Source organism: Balaenoptera borealis, assembly GCF_965194805.1.
Source record: "Balaenoptera borealis genome assembly, chromosome: 15".
NCBI lineage: Eukaryota > Metazoa > Chordata > Mammalia > Artiodactyla > Balaenopteridae > Balaenoptera > Balaenoptera borealis.
In genome coordinates, this window is record NC_138871.1 from 40353959 (window position 1) to 40376683 (window position 22725).

Sequence of the window (22725 nt, forward strand, 5' to 3'; positions counted from 1 at the left end):
CTTTCCCCTATAATTAATTAATTAAAGTTCTGTGAAATGAAAATACAAGTACTATATTTATTGAAAAAAATCCACATATAAGTGGACCCATGTAGTTCAAATCTGTGTTGTTCAAGGGTCAACTGTACTCAACGTTCTACCTACTGTTCAGGATAGAAAACACTTCATTTCTGACCAAACCCGCTATCTCAAAAGCACCTCATCAACTCCCCAGTTACCAAACAAACAGGTTGAAGAATGCTATCTTTGAGAAGTCTAATGTTAAACTCTTGGCTATGTCTTAACCCCATGTCAAATGGACCATTAAAACAAGAGGAGGAATGACTATACTACAGTACAAAGGTTAGGCCTGTTGCTTTCTTATTAAAGACGAACTCCACTAGTTACTCCAAGGAATCGGTTTATATAATAGGGTAAACATGGATGTACGTATGGGGAATTCTTAAAGTCCTTATTAAAGAAGTTTTCAATCAATCAATGTTTTAAGTCAGGTGACAGTTATTCAGTCCTTTCATAATCATTCACTTTTGCTCAAATAAGAGTATTTATTGAACAAATCTCAAAATACTTGAATAAAGAAAAAGGGTCAACTAAGAGAACAGCTTTGCCAAGGAAGCTACAACTTGGTTATGGGATTTCATTCTCGTCTTTTGCTATATAAAAAGTGAATAATGGAACAACCATTGTTTTCCCCTTGCTCTTCTTTACTTCTAAGAAGTCTCCCTTTGTAAAAGTTAAACACTAGAATTTCCATTTCAGAGATGTAGGGGTCAGGAACAGGAGTGGGAAAAGAAGGATCCTGCTCTCTGAAAATCAGAATTCAAGTATTTCAACTCAATGGTAAAGGGCTTGCAAGAGAAAATGGACTATTACTCCACTGGCTAAATGGCATCCCATGAGCCCTATAAACTATATAACCAAGAATTTTCCCTGCAGTATTCAAATGTACCATTTTGTGTTTTTCCTACTGGACCTACTAAATGGTGAGTGAAAGCTGAAGAAGGTAATATATACCAACATTCCTGGCTGTGTAATCTATACATTTTCGTTTTAAGAGTAATTCAAGCATAATCCATATTTAAAAAATTAGACTAAAGAGAGACAGTAAAGGTTTTAAAGTATTCTCTTTGAAAAGATGGTATCTTACAGTACATACAAAAATACTCTGAAAATACATACGACTTCATTTACAAAACACTGAATCAACATATTACAAGAAGAATTACATGGTTATGGATTTTAATAAATGGAGCATGCATTCATGAAACTTAAAAAATATTAAGAAATGCACTGAAAAAAGCAGTGTAAAAAAAGACAACTCATATATTTAAATAAAAATTACAAAGGTCCTGAGCCAATTAATGGTTGGTAACAATGTCATTCAAAAATGCCTTTAGGTTTCAGTAAAATCCACTGCTCATTTCTGCATGCCTAGTCCACGAAGGAACTGTTTGAAGTTGTGGCGGTAAGTAATGGTCAGGAAGTATCATGCCAAGTTAATCGTACACTTCAAAAATACAAGTTTGCCATACTTAAAGGCATCTTACTGTTGATGCCGGAATGAGTTGCTCCTCAGTAAAAAATACCAGTCAACTAACAAGAATGGCATGAGATAGGATATGTAACAATTTCACCGTTCATATACTGACTTTCAGTATCCTGGTCATATTTTGATTCTTAATAAAGATGCATTTCAAAGGCCTCCATAGGAGGCAAAATATAGAGAATTTATGGTGCCCAACTCTTATGTAATCACTGGACTAATCCTCCCTGGTAACTATGCAACATTTGGATAGAAAGGCACAATAAAAATTTAAATATTCCGTGTGCCAATCTCAGAAAAAATAATTTAAATCAACAGAACAGACAATAAGTACATCTACACAAATGAGGAAAGCAGAGAAGATACCTCACATTCATTTATCTCAGGTTTCACAAAGTGGCTTCAATGCTAAAGTAAATGTGTTAACATTTGGAAAATTACATTTTTTGTTTTGTTTTGTTTTTTGTTTTCAACTTTTTTAGTTCTATACAATGATTACAACATAAGACTTAAAAAGAAGAGGGGGGCGGTGTTCAGGACTTGTTTTATCAATGTCCAGAGAGCCAAGAACTGGTTCCCACAACAGAGAAATAAGCATCGAAAGTTAAGGCAGTAAAACCTCCAACGCAAAGCCATAATATTGCAGATGATAATTTGATAGCAGGTGATCCTCAGAGAATTGTATGTAGCAATCAATGAGAGAATGCTACAGCATCTGCAGGTCAAAGTGTGAGAGTTCAAAAAACCACTTCAAGGTTGTTAGGCCGATGACTGTAACTTTCACCTTATTTTATGTATGACAGCCACCTCTATCTTAAAAAGAGTGGCTGCATCTATGCCACTAAATGATTGCATATTCACTTAAGTAAGGAGGCACTGCTTTTACCGATTTAGGGTCAGTCGAATGGAATTTTTGATGACACGGATGTTATTTGCTGGAACTGGAGATGATGAATCTGGTAGTTCTTTACTGGGCAGTCTCTGTTAGAAAGAAATACAAAGTAGGAAAAACAAATACACATTATAAAGGTCCAACGAGTAAATCAGTCTCAAAACTCTGCGTTTTTTCCAAATGCTTTAAGTTCCTAAACACTCAAGTATGTGTTGAATATTTTTTCCCTATGTTCAATTCCCCTTGTTTTGGGGACTTATTTTTTTTTTTTAAACAGGTGAAAAGCAGAGGGATAGGGAAAGGGTAGAAGTGGGAGGACTGTATGAATAGGAAAGAGGACTTTGTTTAATCAGTTGCCACTTCTAGACTGAGAAATGCATGAAGAACGAAGTCCTCCTCAGACTCAGGCAATGTTAAAGAGAAATAGCTGAAGAGCATGGTCACTAAATAGGAAATTCTTGGGGTGCAAGGTGAAAAAATGAGTGTGTGATACAGAGGAAAACTTGATATCCAGTTATATCCTTCAATTAGTTTCTGTAATACATTCATGCAAAAGAATAACCCAACTTGTGAGATAATTAAGTTTTTTGGAAAACCAACTTTGTAGTCAGGGTAGGTAACTTCAGTGATGGTAAAATTCAGGGACATCATCTATATGAGGGCTTTTGAAGACACTAAAGATTATTATATAATGAAGGCAAAGTCTAAGACTGAGAAACAAAGAGAAGCCTAAAATACAGATAGTTGTCTGACAGAAACAGCATATCAGCTTCTTGTCAAGAGATGACTGCAAGAATTAATTCTCCTCGCGTGTTACCTTGGCTAAACAAATTATATCATATGCACATCCATTCAAAAAAAAAAACATGAAAAATTTCAGACGTGCATAGAAGTAGAGAATAGGAAGGACAATGAAGACTTAAATGCCACAATGAAGACTTAGATGCCACAATGAAGACTCACATTATTAAAATTTTGCCACATTTGTTTGGTTTATGCCCCTTACCCTTTATACTTGAAATCTTTTAAAGCAAAACCCAGACATGTCATTTCACACTTTCACACTTTAATATCCATCTCAAATTTTTTTTCCATTACCATACATAATATAATTATACACCTCTTCTTTTTGTAACCCACTCTTATGTTAAAAGAAATTTTATAAATTCTACAACCAATAGAAAGTATGAGGACATTTTCTATTTTGCTTTAGAATTGCCAATACATCCTGGGGAACCTGGCAGGCTGACAGTTGACTGTGATGAGAAACACTTTATTATTTAATGGGGGGTGAAAAATAAGCCATTTTGTTTACTGTAACCTCTCAAAGAAGGGCTTTTTCTGATTTACACAAGGCTGATTTTTTTGAGCACCTATAATATTATTAGCTTAAATGGTAATCCTTTGAAAATAAATTTTTAAATTGAGATTTAGGGGCTCTTTAGCTCATGTTTTAAAGGTACTTACTCTGTATACCAGTATATTTGGTTCCTCCAAAATATTAGTAACTATGGTCCCCAACTATCAAACCTAAATTTTGTCAGTAAGCAGTGGTGTACAACAAAAGACTATCAAGTGTTGGTAAGAAATTATTGTGCTGAACACTAAACTGCTTCTTTAAAAGTAAATAAAAACAAAGGTTGAACATAACCTGCATAAATCGTGAAGTCTTAAACGACTCTCTCTTTTCTAGACTTTTGAGGTACATACATTTAGGATCACACACTTTGTTTGCTATTTCCAACCCAACTTCCAACTATACTGCTGGTCTTTGAGGACAGGGACAAAATCTTAGTACTCTTTTCCTCACCCCGTGCTAGGCTCTTCTTAGTAAGCTTTTTGTACCTGCAGATTACGTATGAATTTTTACCTGTGTATTTTATAACAAATAAGACTATCTATTACCTTTTTGCGTGATGTATCAATAGTTGGAATAGGCATACATTCTCCTCCAATGGCATCCTGAAAACAGAATTACATACAAGTGAAAACTTTCTTTCCTATATGCAAATGCTTATTTCTACATGAAATAAAACATAACCAAAAGTTGACAGATATAATCTGATCTACTTTTGAATATAGTACTTTTCCTGATACATGGCTCTTTAAAAGTAAATATTTTGAAGCACACTATTGATATACTTACCACTGATTTTCTTTTTCTGTCTTCAGCAGCACGTGATTCCTTAAACGTTGATTCAAGTCGAATAAACTAAAATATAAACATTAAAATGAATTGCTATTATTACCTATAAAAACCACATAAATCTATATAAACTGAGAAACTAATTAGTGACCAGGCTAACATCAAAACTATTACGGGGGCTTCCCTGGTGGCACAGTGGTTGGGAATCTGCCTGCCAATGCAGGGGACACGGGTTCGAGCCCTGGTCTGGGAAGATCCCACATGCCGTGGAGCAACTGGGCCCATGAGCCACAACTACTGAGCCTGTGCGTCTGGAGCCTGTGCTCTGCAGCAAGAGGCCGTGACAGTGAGAGGCCCGCGCACCACGATGAAGAGTGGCCCCCGCTCGCCACAACTAGAGAAAGCCCTTGAACAGAAACGAAGACCCAACACAGCCAAAAATAATAAATAAATTAATTAAAAAAAACAAACTATTACGAACATGGTTTGATGAGCGAAGAGAATTTAAATTAGATTGAATTCAATTGCCACCCTTAATTTCTAAAGTTTTATCTTTTTGTTTAATCTATCCAGATGATAATGAATAAAACAGTTTTACCACCACCTACTGGAAGCAGAGGAGATCAACATTATAACACAATAAATATGATTATTTAGTTACCAATAATGCCTTTATGTAAGTCAAGGAGAAACGAAGATCAATCATTCAAATTTTTAGACACATTAGTAATTTGAATTTTTAAAAAATTAATTAAGTTTTTATTTTTGGCTGCATTGGGTCTTCGTTGCTGCACGCGGGCTTTTCTCTACTTGTGGCGAGTGGGGGCTACTCTTCTTTGTGGTGGGCAGGCTTATTGCTGTGGCTTCTCTTGTTGCACAGCATGGGCTCTAGGTGCATGGGCTTCAGTAGTTGTGGCACGTGGGCTCAGTAGTTGTGGCTCGCAGACTCTAGAGCGCAGGCTCAGTAGCTGTGGCCCACAGGTTTAGATGCTCTGCGGCATGTGGGATCTTCCCGGACCAGGGCTCGAACCCGTGTCCCCTGCATTGGCAGGTGGATTCTTAACCACTGCACCACCGGGGAAGCCCAGTAATTTGAATTTAAGATGAACAATTAGTATTATCCTATTAGGGTTTAGGTAAATACTCTTTTTAAACAGTCAAATCCTAATGGAACACTAAGATAACTGTGAAGAATTTGAGTTTCTTCAGCACTATTTTAAGTTTACTTTGAAAAAAATCAACTACTGAATCACCACTGAAGCTGTAATTTTACCTTTTCTATGTCTTTCAACCTCTTAGAAGACCCATCTATGGATGGGGAGTGGGATCTTTTGGTGGCAACATTCTTAGTTATATTTGACATTCCATTTAGATGTGGCTGCCCCTGGGCAGGGCTGTGGGGTGTTGTGATTCTAGGAATGACATTTCGTCCTACTACAGTAGGAATGGTACACACAGCTGGAGGTGATACAGCTTTTACTGCAGAGTCAACTTCTGAAAAGGAAAAAAGAAAGATTTCAGTAATTAAATACAAATGTAGTAGTATCGTTACTAAAAAAAAGCGTAGATACCTACTTGCACCAATGACGGGAATAGACAGCCCTTGAGCTGGAGGGACAGTCAGTGGCTTTTCCACAACTACAGCAGCAGGCTCAGCATTATTCCTGTTAAAAGTGTTAAAATATCATCATTAAATGATTTAAATAGTATGTATTTAAAACACTCTTATTTTAACATTTAAGACAATTTCTTTCAAGTACTCCTAACTTTTAACATTTCACTGAAGGAAGAGAAAAGGGTAGGGAAAGGAAGAGGACCCAGGAAGAGAATTAAAAGAAAAAATTAAAAGGAAAACCTGTACATTTCTGTGTACTTATCTACTCCCACATACGCATAAACCTATACCATGCCCCAGAGATTACCACAAACTGTCAAATAATTCTAAATAAGAAACTGACTAACTGGCAAAATAAAATCTTTTTACAGTTAAAAAAAATGTATTTAGCAAAGGTATAGAAAAGTTTACATTATCCTCAAATAAACTGAAGACTGAGAGGAAAATTTTGAAATACAGACCTTTCTGTCTCTCCTGAAGGAGGAATATCAGGCTTGGAAGGCTTGTTTGTAGACACTGGGGAATTAAAAGGTGTTCCATTATCAGTGTCTCTGGAGCTATCCAAACAATTGCTATCCAGAGATGATCTTTTGGATTGAGGTCCACTTGAACTTCGACTGACATCAGAAAGACTTTGCTGAAAGAGGGGAAAGCTTTTAGGATTTCAAAAAGTAAATGAGAAAAATGACTAGTTTCAATTCTGAAGTACATATAAAACAAATTATCTTTTGTGATTAATGAAGGTAAGATTTTAGTCCTAGATTGAACTGTCTGTACTTTCCCTCTTTCTTCTCAATAGGTTTGGGCGTTGTAAAAATGCAAATTTGGTCCCAGGATCATTCATCTGAGTTCCACTCAGATTGGAAAGTTACAAGTACAAACTCACCTTTTTCTTCTTCTGAAGAATCTCTGCGGGAAGGTAGTGATGAAGTTGTTTTTTTTTAACGTGAGTTGCTTCAATTTTCATTCCCTCCTTTAGCATGTTTATATTGTTTGCCTGTCTGTACACTGTAACAGAGTCAGTATGTTAAAATGGGGAACTTCCTTCTGAACCTAGGGCTCTGTTTTCTTTTTCTGAAATACATACCTTTAATATCTCCACATCACTACACAAACACACATTCCTCTTACAGAACAAATACTTCCAAAACATTTTCACAATGTCACAATCCTATTCAAGTACTGACTAGTTTTCTCATGTCCAACTTCTAAGACTTCCCCATAATCAAATCTAACAAAATAAATGTATGGAAAAAAGGCTTTTTCCAAATCTTGTTTTCTGCTATTTTCCCCAAAGGCAATGTCTTCTCATAATTATTTGCCCAAGTCTGAGCTAATCCTAATACCAAATATCCAAGATGCAATTCAAGTTCTCCTCCTCCATGAAGCTGCTTTTACTACACCAATCACAGAATGTTAGACATGAGAAACCATCTAAAAGTACATCCTTATTATACAGGTGGGTAAATGAGGCTCAACAGCCTTGAATGCCTTGCCAAAATGGGAATACACATAGCCCTAGGTCCCCAGTCTAGTGCTTTTCACTCCTTATAAGAAAATCAGTTTTATTAACTACCATATAAATTATTTAATGTATGTTAATTGTGAATACCAAATTAGATTATAAGCTTACTCAAGACAGGGATAGGAGGTTTCTTCTGCACAGTAACTACTGTGAAATGTAAATTATTTAATCTCTTGGGGCCTCAGTATCTCTATCTGGAGAAGAACATTTTATAAATCTATAATAAACAGAGCTTCCCAACCCCCTCCTTTTGGAAAAATGAGTCCAAATTAGAATGGAAAAATTTATATCTATGTTTTCATTCCAGATTGCTTATAAAAGAATCACCAGGAGTGCTTGTTCAGTGTGCAGACTCCTGGCTCCACTCCCAGAGCATGTGATTCAGTGGTTCTAGGTGATGCACAGGAACCTGGATTTTCATGATAAATGTGAGTGCTAATTCAAAAGAATTTAGAAAACTCAGATGAGCTAACCAAGAATATTAATAGTATGAATGTCCATTATTCCAGATTATTAAGACAACTCCAAATTTATAACAGATATATTAAGATATTCCAGGGAGATATTCTTAGGGAGCTAGATGTGAAAGACTTTTTTCACTGATTCTGAAACATATTCAGCAAGCCTGTACTGAATGATATTTATTTCATGTAAAAAAAGTAAAAAGCAAGTAGTCTTTATGACTGTGATTACAAACACTGGCTGTGCACACTAAGAATCACCTATAGAGTTTCTTTAGTCTTCTTTTTGTTTTAAAACAGTTAATACATTTACCTGGTACAAAACTCAAAGGGGGAATTTCCCTGGTGGTTGAGCGGTTAAGACTCCACACTCCCAATGCAGGGGGCCCGGGTTCGATCCCTGGTCAGGGAACTAGATCCCACATGCATGCTGCAACTAAGATCCTGCATGCTGCAACTAAAGATCCCGCACGCGGCAACAAAGATCCCATGTGCTGCAACTAAGACCTGGCGCAGCCAAATAAATTAAATAAGTATTTAAAACAACAACGACAACAACAAAAACTCAAAAGGGTTCAAGAGTATACAGTGAAGTTGCCTCACTCCTGTCCACTAGACACACCTGGTTCCTTGACCTAAAAGCAACCAGTTCTGCCAGTTTCTTTTTTAAAAAAACTATATATCCTTCCAGAGATAGTCTATGTATTTTTAAGCAAACATACATATAGTCTTTCTTTACACTGGTCTGCAACCCCCCACCCCCCGCCCACCAACATGTCTTGGAAGTCGCTTCATCATGCCTTTACTTTTTTAATAGCAGAATTTATTTTCATGATATAGATGTTCCATCTTCATTTAATCAATTGTGGAACTTTAAAAAATATAGCCAGCCAGATCCTAGGCAGGTGATACTGCGTTACTGCCAAGGTTGAGCACCACAGCTCCATGATGACAAAGTCTTACCTGTATCAGTAAATGACTGTATATCATATGTCAAGTCTATATTAACACTTTCTGCATTTTCTACTCTCCGAAAAATTATTCCAAGGAACCACATTGATACGTAATTGTTGCTATAAAATAAAATTTAAGAATTTCCATTAATTTTTACAATTTTACAGATGCTATTTGGTAATTAAAACTTGGTCTATGGAAGCATAAATACAAATGTCAATGGTTTGGCCAAATTCTTAAAACTGACACCAATGACCCCTGTTAAGTTATCCTGTGTTATTATAAAAGAGGATTAAATGCTTCGAAAATGACTTACTAAATATATATTTAAAGATGCTCCAAATATTGTGATGGAGTTTTTTGTTGGGGTCTGTGGGCTACCAACATAGCATGTACTTAGTTTTAATGCATGACAACTTGTGCTCAAGTATACAATGTATTATCCTCCATCAATGCCTGTTAAATAGCATCTCACAACTGATGTTAAACCATGCATATTTCGGATACCATTATTTTAAAAATATGATATTAAAAAATAATTAACTTACTCTTTATGATGTTCCTTATTTCCTGGGAATGATTGGGGATTTACATGGGCAAGAGTTATAAATTCATTCCGTTCCAAATTTCCAACAAGTACACGTATTTTAGATTCTACTAATCCAACCCTAAAATAAAACGACAAGATTTTTCCATATTAAATGTGGAAGCTACATCCAAGTAAACCAAACAGCATATTAGCTATGATGCTTTACAGGGTTCATTAAAAAAATTCAGTCCAATATTTTAGGGACTCTGTTTAAAATACCATTCAAGTAAATGAGAAGTTACTTAGTGAATTTGTTTCCTCCCCTTTCTTTTTCAAGAAGAACTGATCTATTTAATGCATTCCTGATCTAAAATACCCTGCCTTTTAAGACCATAAAATAGTCATGATTGGAGCATGAACAAAAACTGTTCGTTCACCTGGTTCTAAATCTTTTTCTACTTTCAAATATTATGCCTAAACCCTAAGACTAACATATATTTAAATAATGTTAACAAAAAGAGCTAATAACTAGCACTTAATTCATGAAATAAACATGCTCTAATCTTTACAAAATTGATACTAGATATTAAATTTTAAAAAGAATTCACTAAAATCAGATCAGATACTACTAAAATATAGAAAGTTTCATCAGGGACTTCCCTGGTGGCACAGTGGTTAAGAACCTGCCTGCCAATGCAGGGGACACTGGTTCGATCCCTGGTCTGGGAAGATCCCACATGCCGCAGGGCAACTAAGCCCGCGCACCACAACTACTGAGCCTGTGCTCCAGAGCCTGCGAGCCACAACTGCTGAGCCCGCGTGCTGCAACTACTGAAGCAAGTGCGCCTAGAGCCTGTACTCTGCAACAAAAGAAGCCACCACAATGAGAAGCCCACGCACCGCAATGAAGAGTAGCCCCCACTCGCCGCGACTAGAGAAAGCCCGTGCGCAGCAATGAAGACCCAACGCAGCCAAAAATAAATAAAATAAATTAAAAAAAAAAAAACTTCATCAGATACCTGCAACTTTACTTTCTACCTCACTTAAATGTGACTACTGTTACTTATCTTATTAACTTATTAATGATTTTATGAATTACAAAGAACTACAAGAACATTTTCACATTTTCAAACGCTTGAAAAAGCTTACACATTATAATTATGTGTTCTTCAACAGCAGATATACAAAACACTGAGTTACTCCTCTGTGTTATCTAAATGAGATGTTGGCAAACTTTTTCAGTAAAGGGCCAGAGTAAATATCTTAGGCTTTGTGGGCCATATGTTTCTGTCACAACTATTCAACTCTGCCATGCAGCAGGAAAAAAGCCACAGACAATACATAAATGAATGAGTGTGACTGTGTTCCAATAAAACTTTATTTATAAAAATAAGTAGCAGACTGGATTTGCACTATACCATAGTTTTCTGACCCCAAATCTAGACAAATAAAATAATGGTTTAGTGAAAGGATTCTTTTCAGGGTCTCTTTTTTTTTTTCTTGTTTGTTTGTTCATTCGTTCATTCATTCATTCATTCATTTTGGCCGACCAGGGATTTGAACCTGTGCCCTCAGCAGTGAAAGCACGAAGTCCTAACCACTGGATCACCAGGGAATTCCCAAGGTCTCTTTAATTGTCAATGAAATAAGCATTAAACCCTTGAAGCAAAAACAGGACAGTAACATGTTTTCCTTTTCCAAAAATCAGACCCGAGGAAAGCACAACCATCTTTGGTGGTCTAATAGTTTCTGCCTGATGGAGCTACTGAAGTCAATACAATGGAGGCAGAAGGAATCAGTTCAGATGCGCTAGAAAGAATGTACTAGTCCTTGACCAAAAATATCTCCTATCTGTTGACAGAAGCTTAAGATTCTGAAATCTTTCATGCCACCATCTCCTAAATTAAAAGAATATATAGGCTCATACAACTCAATATCAAAAATAACAAACAAACCAATCAAAAAATGGGCAGAAGACCTGAACAGACGTTTTTCAAAAGAAGACATACAGATGGCTAACAGACATATGAAAAGATGCTTAAAGTCACTAATCATCAGGGAAATGCAAATCCAAACAACAATGAGATGTCACCTCATACCTATCAGAATGGATGTCATCAAAAAGTATATAAATAACAAATGTTGGGGAAGATGTGGAAGAAAGGGAACCCTTGTGCACTGTTGGGGGGAATGTAAATGGGCACAGCCACTATGGAAAACAGTATGGAGGTTCCTTAAAAAACCAAAAACAGAACTACCATATGATCCAGTAATTCCACCCCTGGGTATATATCTGGAAAAAATGAAAACACTAATTCAAAAAGATACGCGCACCCCAATGTTCACAGCAGCACTGTTTATAATAGCCAAAACATGGAAGCAACTGAAGTGCCCATCAACAGGTGAATGGATAAAGTTGTGGTGTATGTGCAAAATGGAATACTACTTAGCCGTAAAAAGAATGAAATTCTGACATTTGCAGCAATGTGGATGGACCTGGAGAATACTATGCTTAGTGAAATAAGTCAGACAGAGAAAGACAAATACTGTATTATATTATATCACTTATATGTGGAATCTGAAAAATAATACAAATGAATGTATATGCAAAACAGAAACAAACCCACAGATACAGAAAACAAACAAGTGGTTACCAAAGGGAGAGGGAAAAGAGGAGGGACAAATTAGGAGTACAGGATTAACAGATTTAACTATGTATTAAATAGATAAGCAACAAGGATATGTTGTACAGCACAGGGAATTAAAGCCATTATCTTGTAATAACTTTTAATGGGGTATAATCTGCAAAAATAATGAATCATTATGCTGTACACCTGAAATTAATATAATACTGTAAATCAACTATACTTCAAAATACATATATGTGTATATATAGGCTAGGTGTGTGTGTGTGTGTATGTGTGTGTGTGTGTGTGTGTGTGTGTGTGTATATATATATATATATATATATGGTAATAGGCTAGGTATCAGAATCATTCAAACTGCCTCACAATTTTGCTTAAATCTGACTCTGAGAAGTGACAAAAGGCAAAAATCTGTACATGTATTCTTATCTCATGTCACTTCCAATTCTGAAACATTAATCTGATGGCATTTCTTAAACACTGATGCTTCATGGTCAAGTACAACAGTCATCAATAAGATTTAATAATTCTGAAAATAGAGAAAGTGTTTTAGAAATGATAAAGCACCATATAAATATGTTATCATCACACAGTAAGTAGAGAACTTGAAATGTCTTACCACTCTAGATGATTTTCTTCTGTTGATGCACTGGCAGTCAATACTATATAATGTCTGTGAAGAATTTTCAGCAATAATCAGGGGGAAAAAAGTCAGAGAAACATTGTTAGGGTCTGACTTTCCATCATTACTTTTTCTTTCTCCCTCCCAATGAACAAAACAGCTAATACAGGCACACATTTATGAAAATTAAAACATGCTCTGATTTTCACAAAATTAATTCTAGACCTTGTAATTAAAAACAATTCACTAAACCCAAAACCCCACAAATACTGGGTTAGACACTACTAGAATACAGAGACTTTCTCATCACCTAGGGTTTCTGCTAACCTATTCTTTACCTCACTTAAAATATAAGTGATGTCACTTATCGTGTATTAACTTTGTAAGTTTAACATTCTTCTTCCTTAAACACACACACACAAAATGCAAAATTTCACATACCTATATTTTTGGAAAAAATTTGGTGGCTCAAGGAGTTTGGACCAATCTGATTTCCCTTGAAGAATTTCATCTGTGACTGCAAGACCTAAAGAAAGAGAGACAGATAGACAGTGATTTTGAAAACTGACCATGGTATTATCAGCTCCTGTGTGACCCTACCCCCAAAGTTCTAACCCCACCAAATCCCTGAGTAAAAAAAAGTGTAGATTTATTATGCTCTTTCTTAGAACATGAAAGTCAATTTCAACCAGACTGGGGTGGCTCTATTTTTGGCCTTCATATTATCATATATTTTGCAAAACCAAGTACTTAAAAAATACACATTTGAAAGAACTTTTAGAAATAATAGGCATAACTGCAATAGAGAATAAAACTGTTGTCAATCAAAAACTCGTGGGAACATGTAAAGGGTAATAGGGCTAACAGGTTTACCTTGTTTAAATTCTTCTACCATTACTGTTCGAGTTGATGTGGACACATTATACGTAGAATTCTGTTGTGGGTAGGCAGGGGTGATTATGGGCATGAGATGATACCTATCTGATGGATTTACCTGTGAAATTAGAAGCAGAATAATTGATCTATTCTCCTATTTCAGTTGTCCTCACTTCATTTCCCCAAAAGTCTGAAGAATATGAAATATAAATTTAATACTACATCTCCTCAGTTCTAAGAAGTACATTTCCCCTCCCCAACTTCATTTATTTCTGAAGTCAGATGTGTCTGATAATCAGAGTTAAAGAAAACTCTGCAGAAGTTTATTTCTCCTCCAAAAAGCTGTTAAATGGATGGTGCAGCTTATAAACAGTGGTCTTTTAGAACCAAGGAAATACAATATCATAAGTGCAAAAAGGATTATCTGGTCCAATGGTTCTCTATCCTCTTTCTGCACCTATTCAACAGATGACTTCCCCTTGGTTACTCAGAGGAATGAGTACTCACTCTAAAAGCAAATTAAAATGCAAGGTGAGTGAGAGTTATGCTATCTTGGAACCATGAATCTGTTTTAAACTGTACTGCAAAGTACATCTTTTATATACTTCAGTACTTTATTATTAGTAACTAATTACTTATAAGACAGTTTTTAACAATAGATTATAACATCTTGGTTGATATACCCACTCATCAAGTCTTATATGGGTGATTTTTAATGACATAACATTTGGATCAGCATTGGAGATACAAATCATCTGCACCAAAAAAACACAGTAGAGGGAGGGAAAGGACTACAGTTACACAGAAGGAAGATGAACAGGAACAAGAGGAATTATCCTTAACTAGATTGCACTTTACAGATCATCCTATTCCTAAAAGGTTTTAATGAAATGCCGTAATAAGTCACATACCCGAGGATCCCAAACTGGCAAATTCAAATTGCTTTCTTCTGGTTGCTTTAGCAGCACAGGATTTGGCCATTCCCTAACATGAAATAGGCAAATAAACTCACATAAGACCTCATTTCAGGAACTACATGAAATGTTAAAATCATTAGATGCTGCTCCAACTTTCACATAGCAAATGTTTTGGTTATTTGGTATTGAAAAAAAAAAGAAACTGACAAAGGAAGGGAGTATACAAAGGAAAAAGCTGCTTATTTTAAAGCAGTGTTCTCTGAAAGGGCAAATACTACTTTGCCCATTAGCTGTAACTAAGTTAAACCTGAATTTTTTCTTTCCTTCTCATTTGCTTTCATGGACTTAACTCTGATAATTTAATAACAGCAACAGCTAACATTTACTGAGAATACTCCTAATAAATTGTGTGCAGCAGCTATGGTTATCATCTTTAGTTTACATATGAGGAGATCTTAACCTCTGTATAGCTAGTAATTGGCAAAGACTACTCTCATAAGCTAAAGGCCCACATTTACAGTTCCCCCTAGAAGAAAACACCATCTGGGGTCCCATCATTGCCTCAAATTTGATGTTTTTAAATTTAACTTAAAAAAGGAAAAAAAAAAAAAAAGGAATGTAAGACGACAGAAAAGGTGTAAGCATAGCTCTTAAATTTGCAAACAAATTTATATATAGGCAGAGGTTAGTAAGTAGTGAAAATATGCATATGAATACTTACCACTTGGAAAAAACTAAGAAGAACTTATGAACTAAAGTAGAAGCTGCTGCATTTGGATATAATTGGCAAGTTCTTGCAACTAGCATTGCCCAGGAGACACCACCAAGGAATCCCAACATGTTGGAATAAATACCACGTCCTAGAAAATTAATACAGTTGTTAATTATTGTTAGGACCTACTATCCATGACATTCAAGTGTAAGGAACAGTGTAACTTCCCTCCTAAGATTTGCTTAGAACTCTTCCCCCTTATAGAAACATTAAAATCAACAAACAGACCTTCGTGTTAGGCTCACATCCTTATCAGTAAACCCTAAGCTGCTCATCTTACCCCCTACTTTGCCCTCCAATACAGACATCTCAGTTCCTTGCCTCAGTTCTGACTGTCCAACTGGGCTCTACTGATATGACATTGGAATTTCCCACCTTTCAATATCTGTGGTTGAGAGAGAAATGAAAGGGAGGAGGAAAGATATTCGGAGGGTCCACAAGTAGGGAAGAAAAACTTTTCAACAGTACACTAGTTCCCCCTTATCTGTGGGGGAAACCTTCCAAGACCTCCAGTGGATGCCTGAAACACGAGATGGTAATGATATTTATGATAAAGTTTAACTTATAAATTAGGCACAGTAAGAAATTAACAACAATTATAAAAATAGAACAATTATAACAGTATACTATAATAAAAGTTATGTGAATATGGCCTCTTTTTGTCTCAAAATATCTTATTGTACAAATTTAATGCCCTTTCCATCTTAACTGAGTACTTATCACTAACTGTGGTTGTAACGTTTTAAAAATTTATTTATTTATTTATTTACTTATTTATTTATTTATTTATTTATTTTTGGCCGCGTCAGGTCTTTGGGGCTTTCTCTAGTTGCGGTGAGTGGGGGCTACTCTTCATTGCGGTGGCTTCTCTTGTTGCAGAGCATGGGCTCTAGGCGCGCGGGCTTCAGTAGTTGTGGCACGCAGGCTCAGTAGTTGTGGCACATGGGCTTAGTTGCTCTGCGGCATGTGGGATCTTCCTGGATCAGGGCTTGAACCTGTGTCCCCTGCATTGGCAGGCGGATTCTTGACCACTGCGCCACCAGGGAAGTCCCGTGGCCACAACTTTCGCAGTTTCACAGAGGTGAGACAGCAAAACTAGCACGAATTTCTTTTTCTTCCTTTACAACTTCATGATAGAAGATTTGTTCTTATGTAGATCTTAGCAACCTCAACATATGGTTTTTTTCTTTCCTTAAGTTGATAACTTTCACCTTTTCACTTAAAGGAAGCACTTTACAGGCTTCTCTTTGGCAAATCCAAGTTGCCTGCATCACTACTCTTGCACTTTGGGCCCATTAATAAGTTAAATAAGGGTTACTTGAACACAAGTACTGCAATACCATCCCTGTCCCGGGCAGGACAGCGAGAGATTTCATCACACACACTACTCAGAACAGCATGCAATTTAAAATTTATGAATTGTTTATTTCTGAAATTTTCCATTTAATATTTTCAGACTACAGTTGACTGCAGGTAATTGAAACTGCAGAAAGCAAAATGGCGGATAAGGGGGGAAACTACCCTAATCATGTTCTTGGGCATTTAAAAATTCAACTGTAAAGTTGGGGACTGACTTCTGTATTGTGCAAAAATTTGTATACCTCTCCATAAAGTACAATAAACCATTGATATTACTCATTTTCTTGAATGATTGTTTCTTTTTTTTGAATGATTGTTTCTCATAGCAATCTATAAAGAAGCATTACCATATTTCATCAAAACTAAGATGTCCTCAGTTATTATATAATATAGATGATTTTATGTCCCATTAAGCAAGAGAAAAAAATACAAAATATCATTTCAGTTATGTTAAATGTGAAAAACATGCATCTAATAATTGACAAAACATGGTATTTATAAGGAAAAACAAATTGTTCATGATACCCCTTTACTGCAGATTACTTTACCCTGCCTACACAATGTAATTGAGCCCAAGGACAAATTCTACTTGCTTAAGGTCTTTTTAGATGTGTACTGTCCTATATGGTAGCCACAAGTCACATGTGCCTATATATATTATTTTTTTGGTAACAGCTTTATTGAGCTATCATTCACATACCATAAGATTCATCGATTAAGTATAAAATTCAATGGTTTTTATTCTATTCACGGAGTTGTGTAATCATTACTTTAATCAACTCTGGAACATTTTCATCACCCCAAAAAGAAAACTTTAACAGTCACACACCTCTTATTTCCCCCAAGTCTTCCCAGACCTAGGCAACCACTAATCCACTTTCTACCTCTATAGATATGCCTACTCTGAACATTTCACATAAATGGAATTATACAATATGCAGACTGGCTTCTTTCACTTAACATAATGGTTTCAATGTTCATCTATGTTGTAACATGTATCAATATTTCACTCCTTTTAACTGCCATATAATATTCCACATTATGAATATACCACATTTTGTGGTCGTTTCCACTTTGACATTATTAATAATGCTATGAACATCTGTGTAAAAGTTTTTGTGAGGACCTATGTTTTCACTTCTTTTAGATATTATTTAATTTTAAATTTAATTAAAATTAAATAAAATTTAAGTTCAGTTCCTCAGGTGCACATTTCAAGTGCTCAACAGCCATATGGTTACTGTATTGGACAGCACAGATATGAAATACTTCCATCATCACAGAAGGTTTGATTCGAAAGCACTGTTTTAGACTGTAAAACCTGATGCCAGAAGTGCAGCACAGCTTAAATGTAGTTACAAATAATACAAAATGTGCTGTGCCAGCTCAGGGCTGGGTCTTTTATGAACCACATCCTATATATATAAACTAGTACAGTTCAAGGCTTTATTAGAAGAGTGTTGAAAGGTAAAAACAAAAGGTTAAAACTATCACAGTAGGTTCTTCATTTAATAAATTTACTGAACACCTGCTATACACCAGCCTCTCTCTGGTAATGGGGAGACAGAGATGATAAGATGGTCCTGTCTATAGCGAGCTCGAACAGGAGTAAGGGTTTTACTCTTCAAGTTCTAACTCATTCTGACTCCCTGGCTGTACCCCAAGATGTAAAGTCAGGGGCTTTTAGTTTTCACCCCTGGGAGACGAAGGTAGAGTCACACGTCAGAGCACTGGTAAGCATCACACCTGAAAAAGAAACAGCTTCTCCAAAGCTTACTGCACCTCAATCCCCCAAGGTATCAACAGGTTCAGGAATTCCCATATGTGCTTCTACCATGAGCAACTGAAAATTATAATTTTATAATGCAAACGTAAAATAAAAGATTTGGGATACTTACGTTTTGCCCATAGTTTGACTGCTCTTAGGGTGAGTCTGAAAGTTTCTTTATTTGGCACTAAATGCAAAATTTCATCAGTAACTCTACACCCTGAAAAACATAAAGCATTCATTTTTCATTATGCAACAAATTCCAGTTAATTCAAATGTCCTTCTAACTTTGACTCTCAAATGCTAAAAATATCAAAGATACTAAAATATGAGGTTTAATTTCTTTATGTACTTTAAATTATGTACTTTAAATGTAGCCCTTATATAAGAGAAATCACTTTGCTTATAAAGAATTAAAAAGCACATGGGTTATACAATCCAATATTAAAATAAGAGATGAGTCTGAATATCTTTTTAGCTTTTTTCCACCTTTGGCTTTACTGTTAATCAAATGCCTCCAACTTATAAAACTGTTATTGCTTTAATGCAAACCTTATCCACAAATACTGTGATTTACTGTTGCACTCTGGAAATACAGCAAAATGCAATGATTAAGTTAAACAAAATATTGGGTTGGCCAAAAAATTCATTTGGGTTTTTCCATAACAGCTTATGGAAAAACCTGAATGAACTTTTTGGCCAACCCAATATAAACCAGTGGTTCTCAAAGTGTGGTCAGTGGACTCCTGGGAATCTATTAGGTCAAATCTATTTCTATAATATTAATGCTTTCTTTGCCTGTTTCACTGTGTTAACATTTGCACTCATGGTGCCAAACCAGTGGTGGGGGTAAAATTGCTGGTGTCTTAGCAGTGAATCAAAGCCATGGCAACAAACTGAAATAGTAGACAATATTATCTTCACCACAAATTTGCAGTTAGAAAACAGGAAAGGAACGTGTGTGATGTTTGAACATGTTCAAGGTAAGCTGAACTATCTGTTTTTTTCAAGGAACACCAGTTTTACTTGAAAGAGTGATTGACAAGACAACTACAGTTATTCATACTTGGGTATTTAGCAGACATTTCCTAAAAAATGAACAAAGTGAGCCCCTCACTTCTAGGAAAACAAATGACAAAATTTGTTGCCAATAATAAAACTTGAAGTTTCAAGTAAAAATTAGAATTTTGGACAACTGGTATCTGCTAGTGTGAGCTTGACAGCTTTCCAAGACTCAGACTTTTCTAATGAGATTGGTGGTGACATTAATGAATGTGATTTTTAAAAAATTATTTTATAATGAAATGTGTGTTAACATTTAGACAATCCAAATAACTTTGTGAGCCAGTATTTTCGAAATGACTAACGCATGATAGGACAAAATCATGCATGGGTAAAAGATCCATTCAAAGAATAAGACAGACCAATAGATTTTAATGCAACAGAGTACAAAAAGTTAACTAATACAGTTTTAGGTTTGATATTCTAATTAACACTTTAAAAAGATCACTTTTATTCAGCAAAAAAAGGAACAAACTACTGATATATGCTACAAACGTGGATAAACCTCACAAACATTATGCTAAGTGAAAAAAGCCAGACACAAAAGACCACATATTATATGATCCCATTTGTATGAAATGGCAAATCTATAGAGATAGAAAGTAGATTAGTGGTTGCCTAGGATTGGGAGGTTAGAAAAAGGAATGACTGCAAATGGGTATGAGGGATCGTTTGAGAATGACGAAAATGTTCTAAAATCGGATTGTGGTGCACAACTCTGTGAATATACTAAGACTACTGAATCGTACACCTAAAAAGGATGGATTTTATGGTATGAAATTACTCCTCAATAAAGCTGTTGAAAAGAAAAAGGAAATTGGGTTTCCCTGGTGGCGCAGTGCTTAAGAATCCACCTGCCAATGCAGGGGACACGGGTTCGAGCCCTGGTCCTGGAAGATCCCACATGCCGCGGAGCAACTAAACCTGTGCACCACTACTGAGCCTGTGCTCTAGAGCCTGTGAGCCACAACTACTGAGCCCGTGTGCCACAACTACTGAAGCTCCCGCGCCTAGAGCCTGTGCTCTGCAACAAGAGAAGACACCGCAATGAGAAGCCCATGCACCGCAATGAAGAGTAGCCCCCGCTCGCCGCAACCAGAGAAAAGCCCGCGTGCAGCAATGAAGACCCAACACAGCAAAAAATAAAATAAATAAAATTTAAAAAGAAAAATAAATAAATAAATAAATTTAAAAAAAGAGGCTTCCACCAGAAAGATTATTTTAAAAAAAAAGGAAATTGTCATCAGTCAAGTTTTGGTGTAGTATTAAAGAATACCCACAATTATCTAAAAAGGTTATGAAAATACTCCTTCCTTTTCCAATTACGTACCTTTAAGAGGCCAGATTTTCTTCCTATACTTCAATCAAAACAAAATTTTACAAGAGATTGACTGCAAAAGCAGATATGAGAATCTAGCTGTGTTCTATTAAGTCAAATATTAAAGAGTTGCAAAAATGCAAAAAAATAAAAAAGCCATTCTCACACAAAAATATATTTATATTCACTTATAATGGGTTTACTATTGTTATTTTAAAATGAACTAATAGTTAAACACCTTAAAAATTTCTCAGTTTTTATTTCTAATATGATAAATTGATAAATATAACTCACATAAACAGAAGATCTTGGGGGGGGGGTCCAAAAAATGTTTACAGTATAAAAGGGTACTGAGACCAATACGTTTGAGGACCACTGCTATAAACATAAACATTTCAAGTAAATTTGTGTTTTAAGATGCTTAAATGTGATCAGATTACTTGTATAAAGAAAATTACATCATTTTTAACCGAGTCTGTCTAATTCTTAAATAGTCTATTAATAGTTTTGCAAAAAGATCTCTATTTGTCTAATTGTTTTCAAGCAGGTATCTAAGATTTCTTTTTAGAAGCTTACCATTTAGGCTGCGAATACACCTTATATCAAGGCTTCTCAGTCGAGAGTCGTCTCTTAGATCTAAATTATCTGATATGGTTTGTATTGCCAGTCTTGCAAAGACTAGATCAATCTTTGGAAAGATGAAAAAAAAAGAGAGAGAGAAATATTACTTTTTCTCCTTTTAGTCCATTCTCCCCCCTTCCCACCTCAAAAATGTAAAAAGTTCTATTAGTTTGGGAAGTTCTACCAAAACTTCCAAAGGCCTATGCAGGTAATATCACATTGGAAAATCACTGCAAAGTTTTAGGAGAATAATTTTCAAATTAAGGGAAAGCATTTTAATTTTGCCAATCATTAAAAAAAATCAAAACCTTCTAAGTGAATTTCTAGATAAAGATGGCAGATCCAACACATTTACATTCACTCCCTCTTGGAACCCCACTAAAATACCAGCAAAATTTTGTTTTGTTTTTTTGTTTTAGTTTTATTTTGTTTTTAAAGGCATAACCCACTAAGTCAAAGAGAACAGAAGGAGACAACAGTAAAAACCATGAAATGTGGAAAGCAGATGGACAAATGGTAACAGACTCAGCAGATCTAAGGAAGCAGAGATAAAACATATTATATCTGGGAAATAAGGACAGGAGGCTGTAAATAAGTTCTTAAAAAGGAACATTTAGAGAATAAAAAAGTATTCTTAGAAATTAAAAATATGATGGCAGAAATGGAAAACAAGAGAACATTTAGAAGATGAGAAAACCCCAAAAAAGCAGAACAAAAATATGAAGATGTAGTTATAAGTGGGAAAGAAGAAGTAAAAAAAAAAAAAAAAAACCAAAAAAAAAAAAATGGCAGTCCTGGGGGTCCAACATACAAATGTTAGGAGTTCCAGAAAGAGGACAGAAAACAAAGGCGGGCAACACAATTGAATTCAATACAATTTCCAAGAACTGAAGGACAGGTATTTCCAAATTGAAAGAACTACTTGAGTGCCTTAGCACATTTGGTTGAAAAGACACATACCAAAACAAAGTGTATTACCATGAATTTTACAACTATGAAGACCAGGGAAAAAAGAAGAAAAGAAAATCACACAAGTGGCCAAAAAGACAAAATAGGTCACATACAAACGATGAGTAATCAAATTGGCCTCACGCTCCTCA

General features: G+C 35.5%; 1 protein-coding gene and 1 long non-coding RNA gene across 10 annotated transcripts in view; one reads left to right on the forward strand and one right to left on the reverse strand.

The window, feature by feature from the left end:
* Positions 1-22725, forward strand: part of LOC309612474 — a 109229-nt gene that overhangs the window by 71160 nt on the left and 15344 nt on the right. For 2 of the 7 annotated variants that reach the window (XR_014235140.1, XR_014235147.1), the window contains exon 4: positions 8029-9100. The exons of 2 other annotated variants lie outside the window; for them this stretch is intronic. This is a non-coding gene — a long non-coding RNA (uncharacterized lncRNA). Of the gene's footprint in view, positions 1-6995; positions 7122-8028; positions 9101-22725 lie in introns of those variants that run through there. 3 more of the 7 variants (XR_014235141.1, XR_014235142.1, XR_014235145.1) reach the window with 3 other exon arrangements.
* PAPOLG (poly(A) polymerase gamma) overlaps positions 521-22725 on the reverse strand; it is a 33347-nt gene continuing 11142 nt past the window's right edge. For 2 of the 3 annotated variants that reach the window (XM_082358090.1, XM_082358089.1), the window contains exons 7-23: positions 21581-21692; positions 18755-18844; positions 15447-15585; positions 14720-14792; positions 13806-13926; positions 13374-13458; positions 12930-12983; positions 9685-9804; positions 9146-9255; positions 7083-7204; positions 6658-6833; positions 6157-6245; positions 5855-6075; positions 4582-4647; positions 4341-4397; positions 2430-2524; positions 521-2258 (exon numbers count right to left, since the gene is read on the reverse strand). In XM_082358090.1, coding sequence (XP_082214216.1) covers positions 2039-2258; positions 2430-2524; positions 4341-4397; positions 4582-4647; positions 5855-6075; positions 6157-6245; positions 6658-6833; positions 7083-7204; positions 9146-9255; positions 9685-9804; positions 12930-12983; positions 13374-13458; positions 13806-13926; positions 14720-14792; positions 15447-15585; positions 18755-18844; positions 21581-21692 — 1950 coding nt within the window. In that variant the 3' untranslated portion in view covers positions 521-2038. Of the gene's footprint in view, positions 2525-4340; positions 4398-4581; positions 4648-5854; positions 6076-6156; positions 6246-6657; positions 6834-7082; positions 7205-9145; positions 9256-9684; positions 9805-12929; positions 12984-13373; positions 13459-13805; positions 13927-14719; positions 14793-15446; positions 15586-18754; positions 18845-21580; positions 21693-22725 lie in introns of all 3 variants that reach the window. The other variant, XM_082358091.1, reaches the window with a different exon arrangement.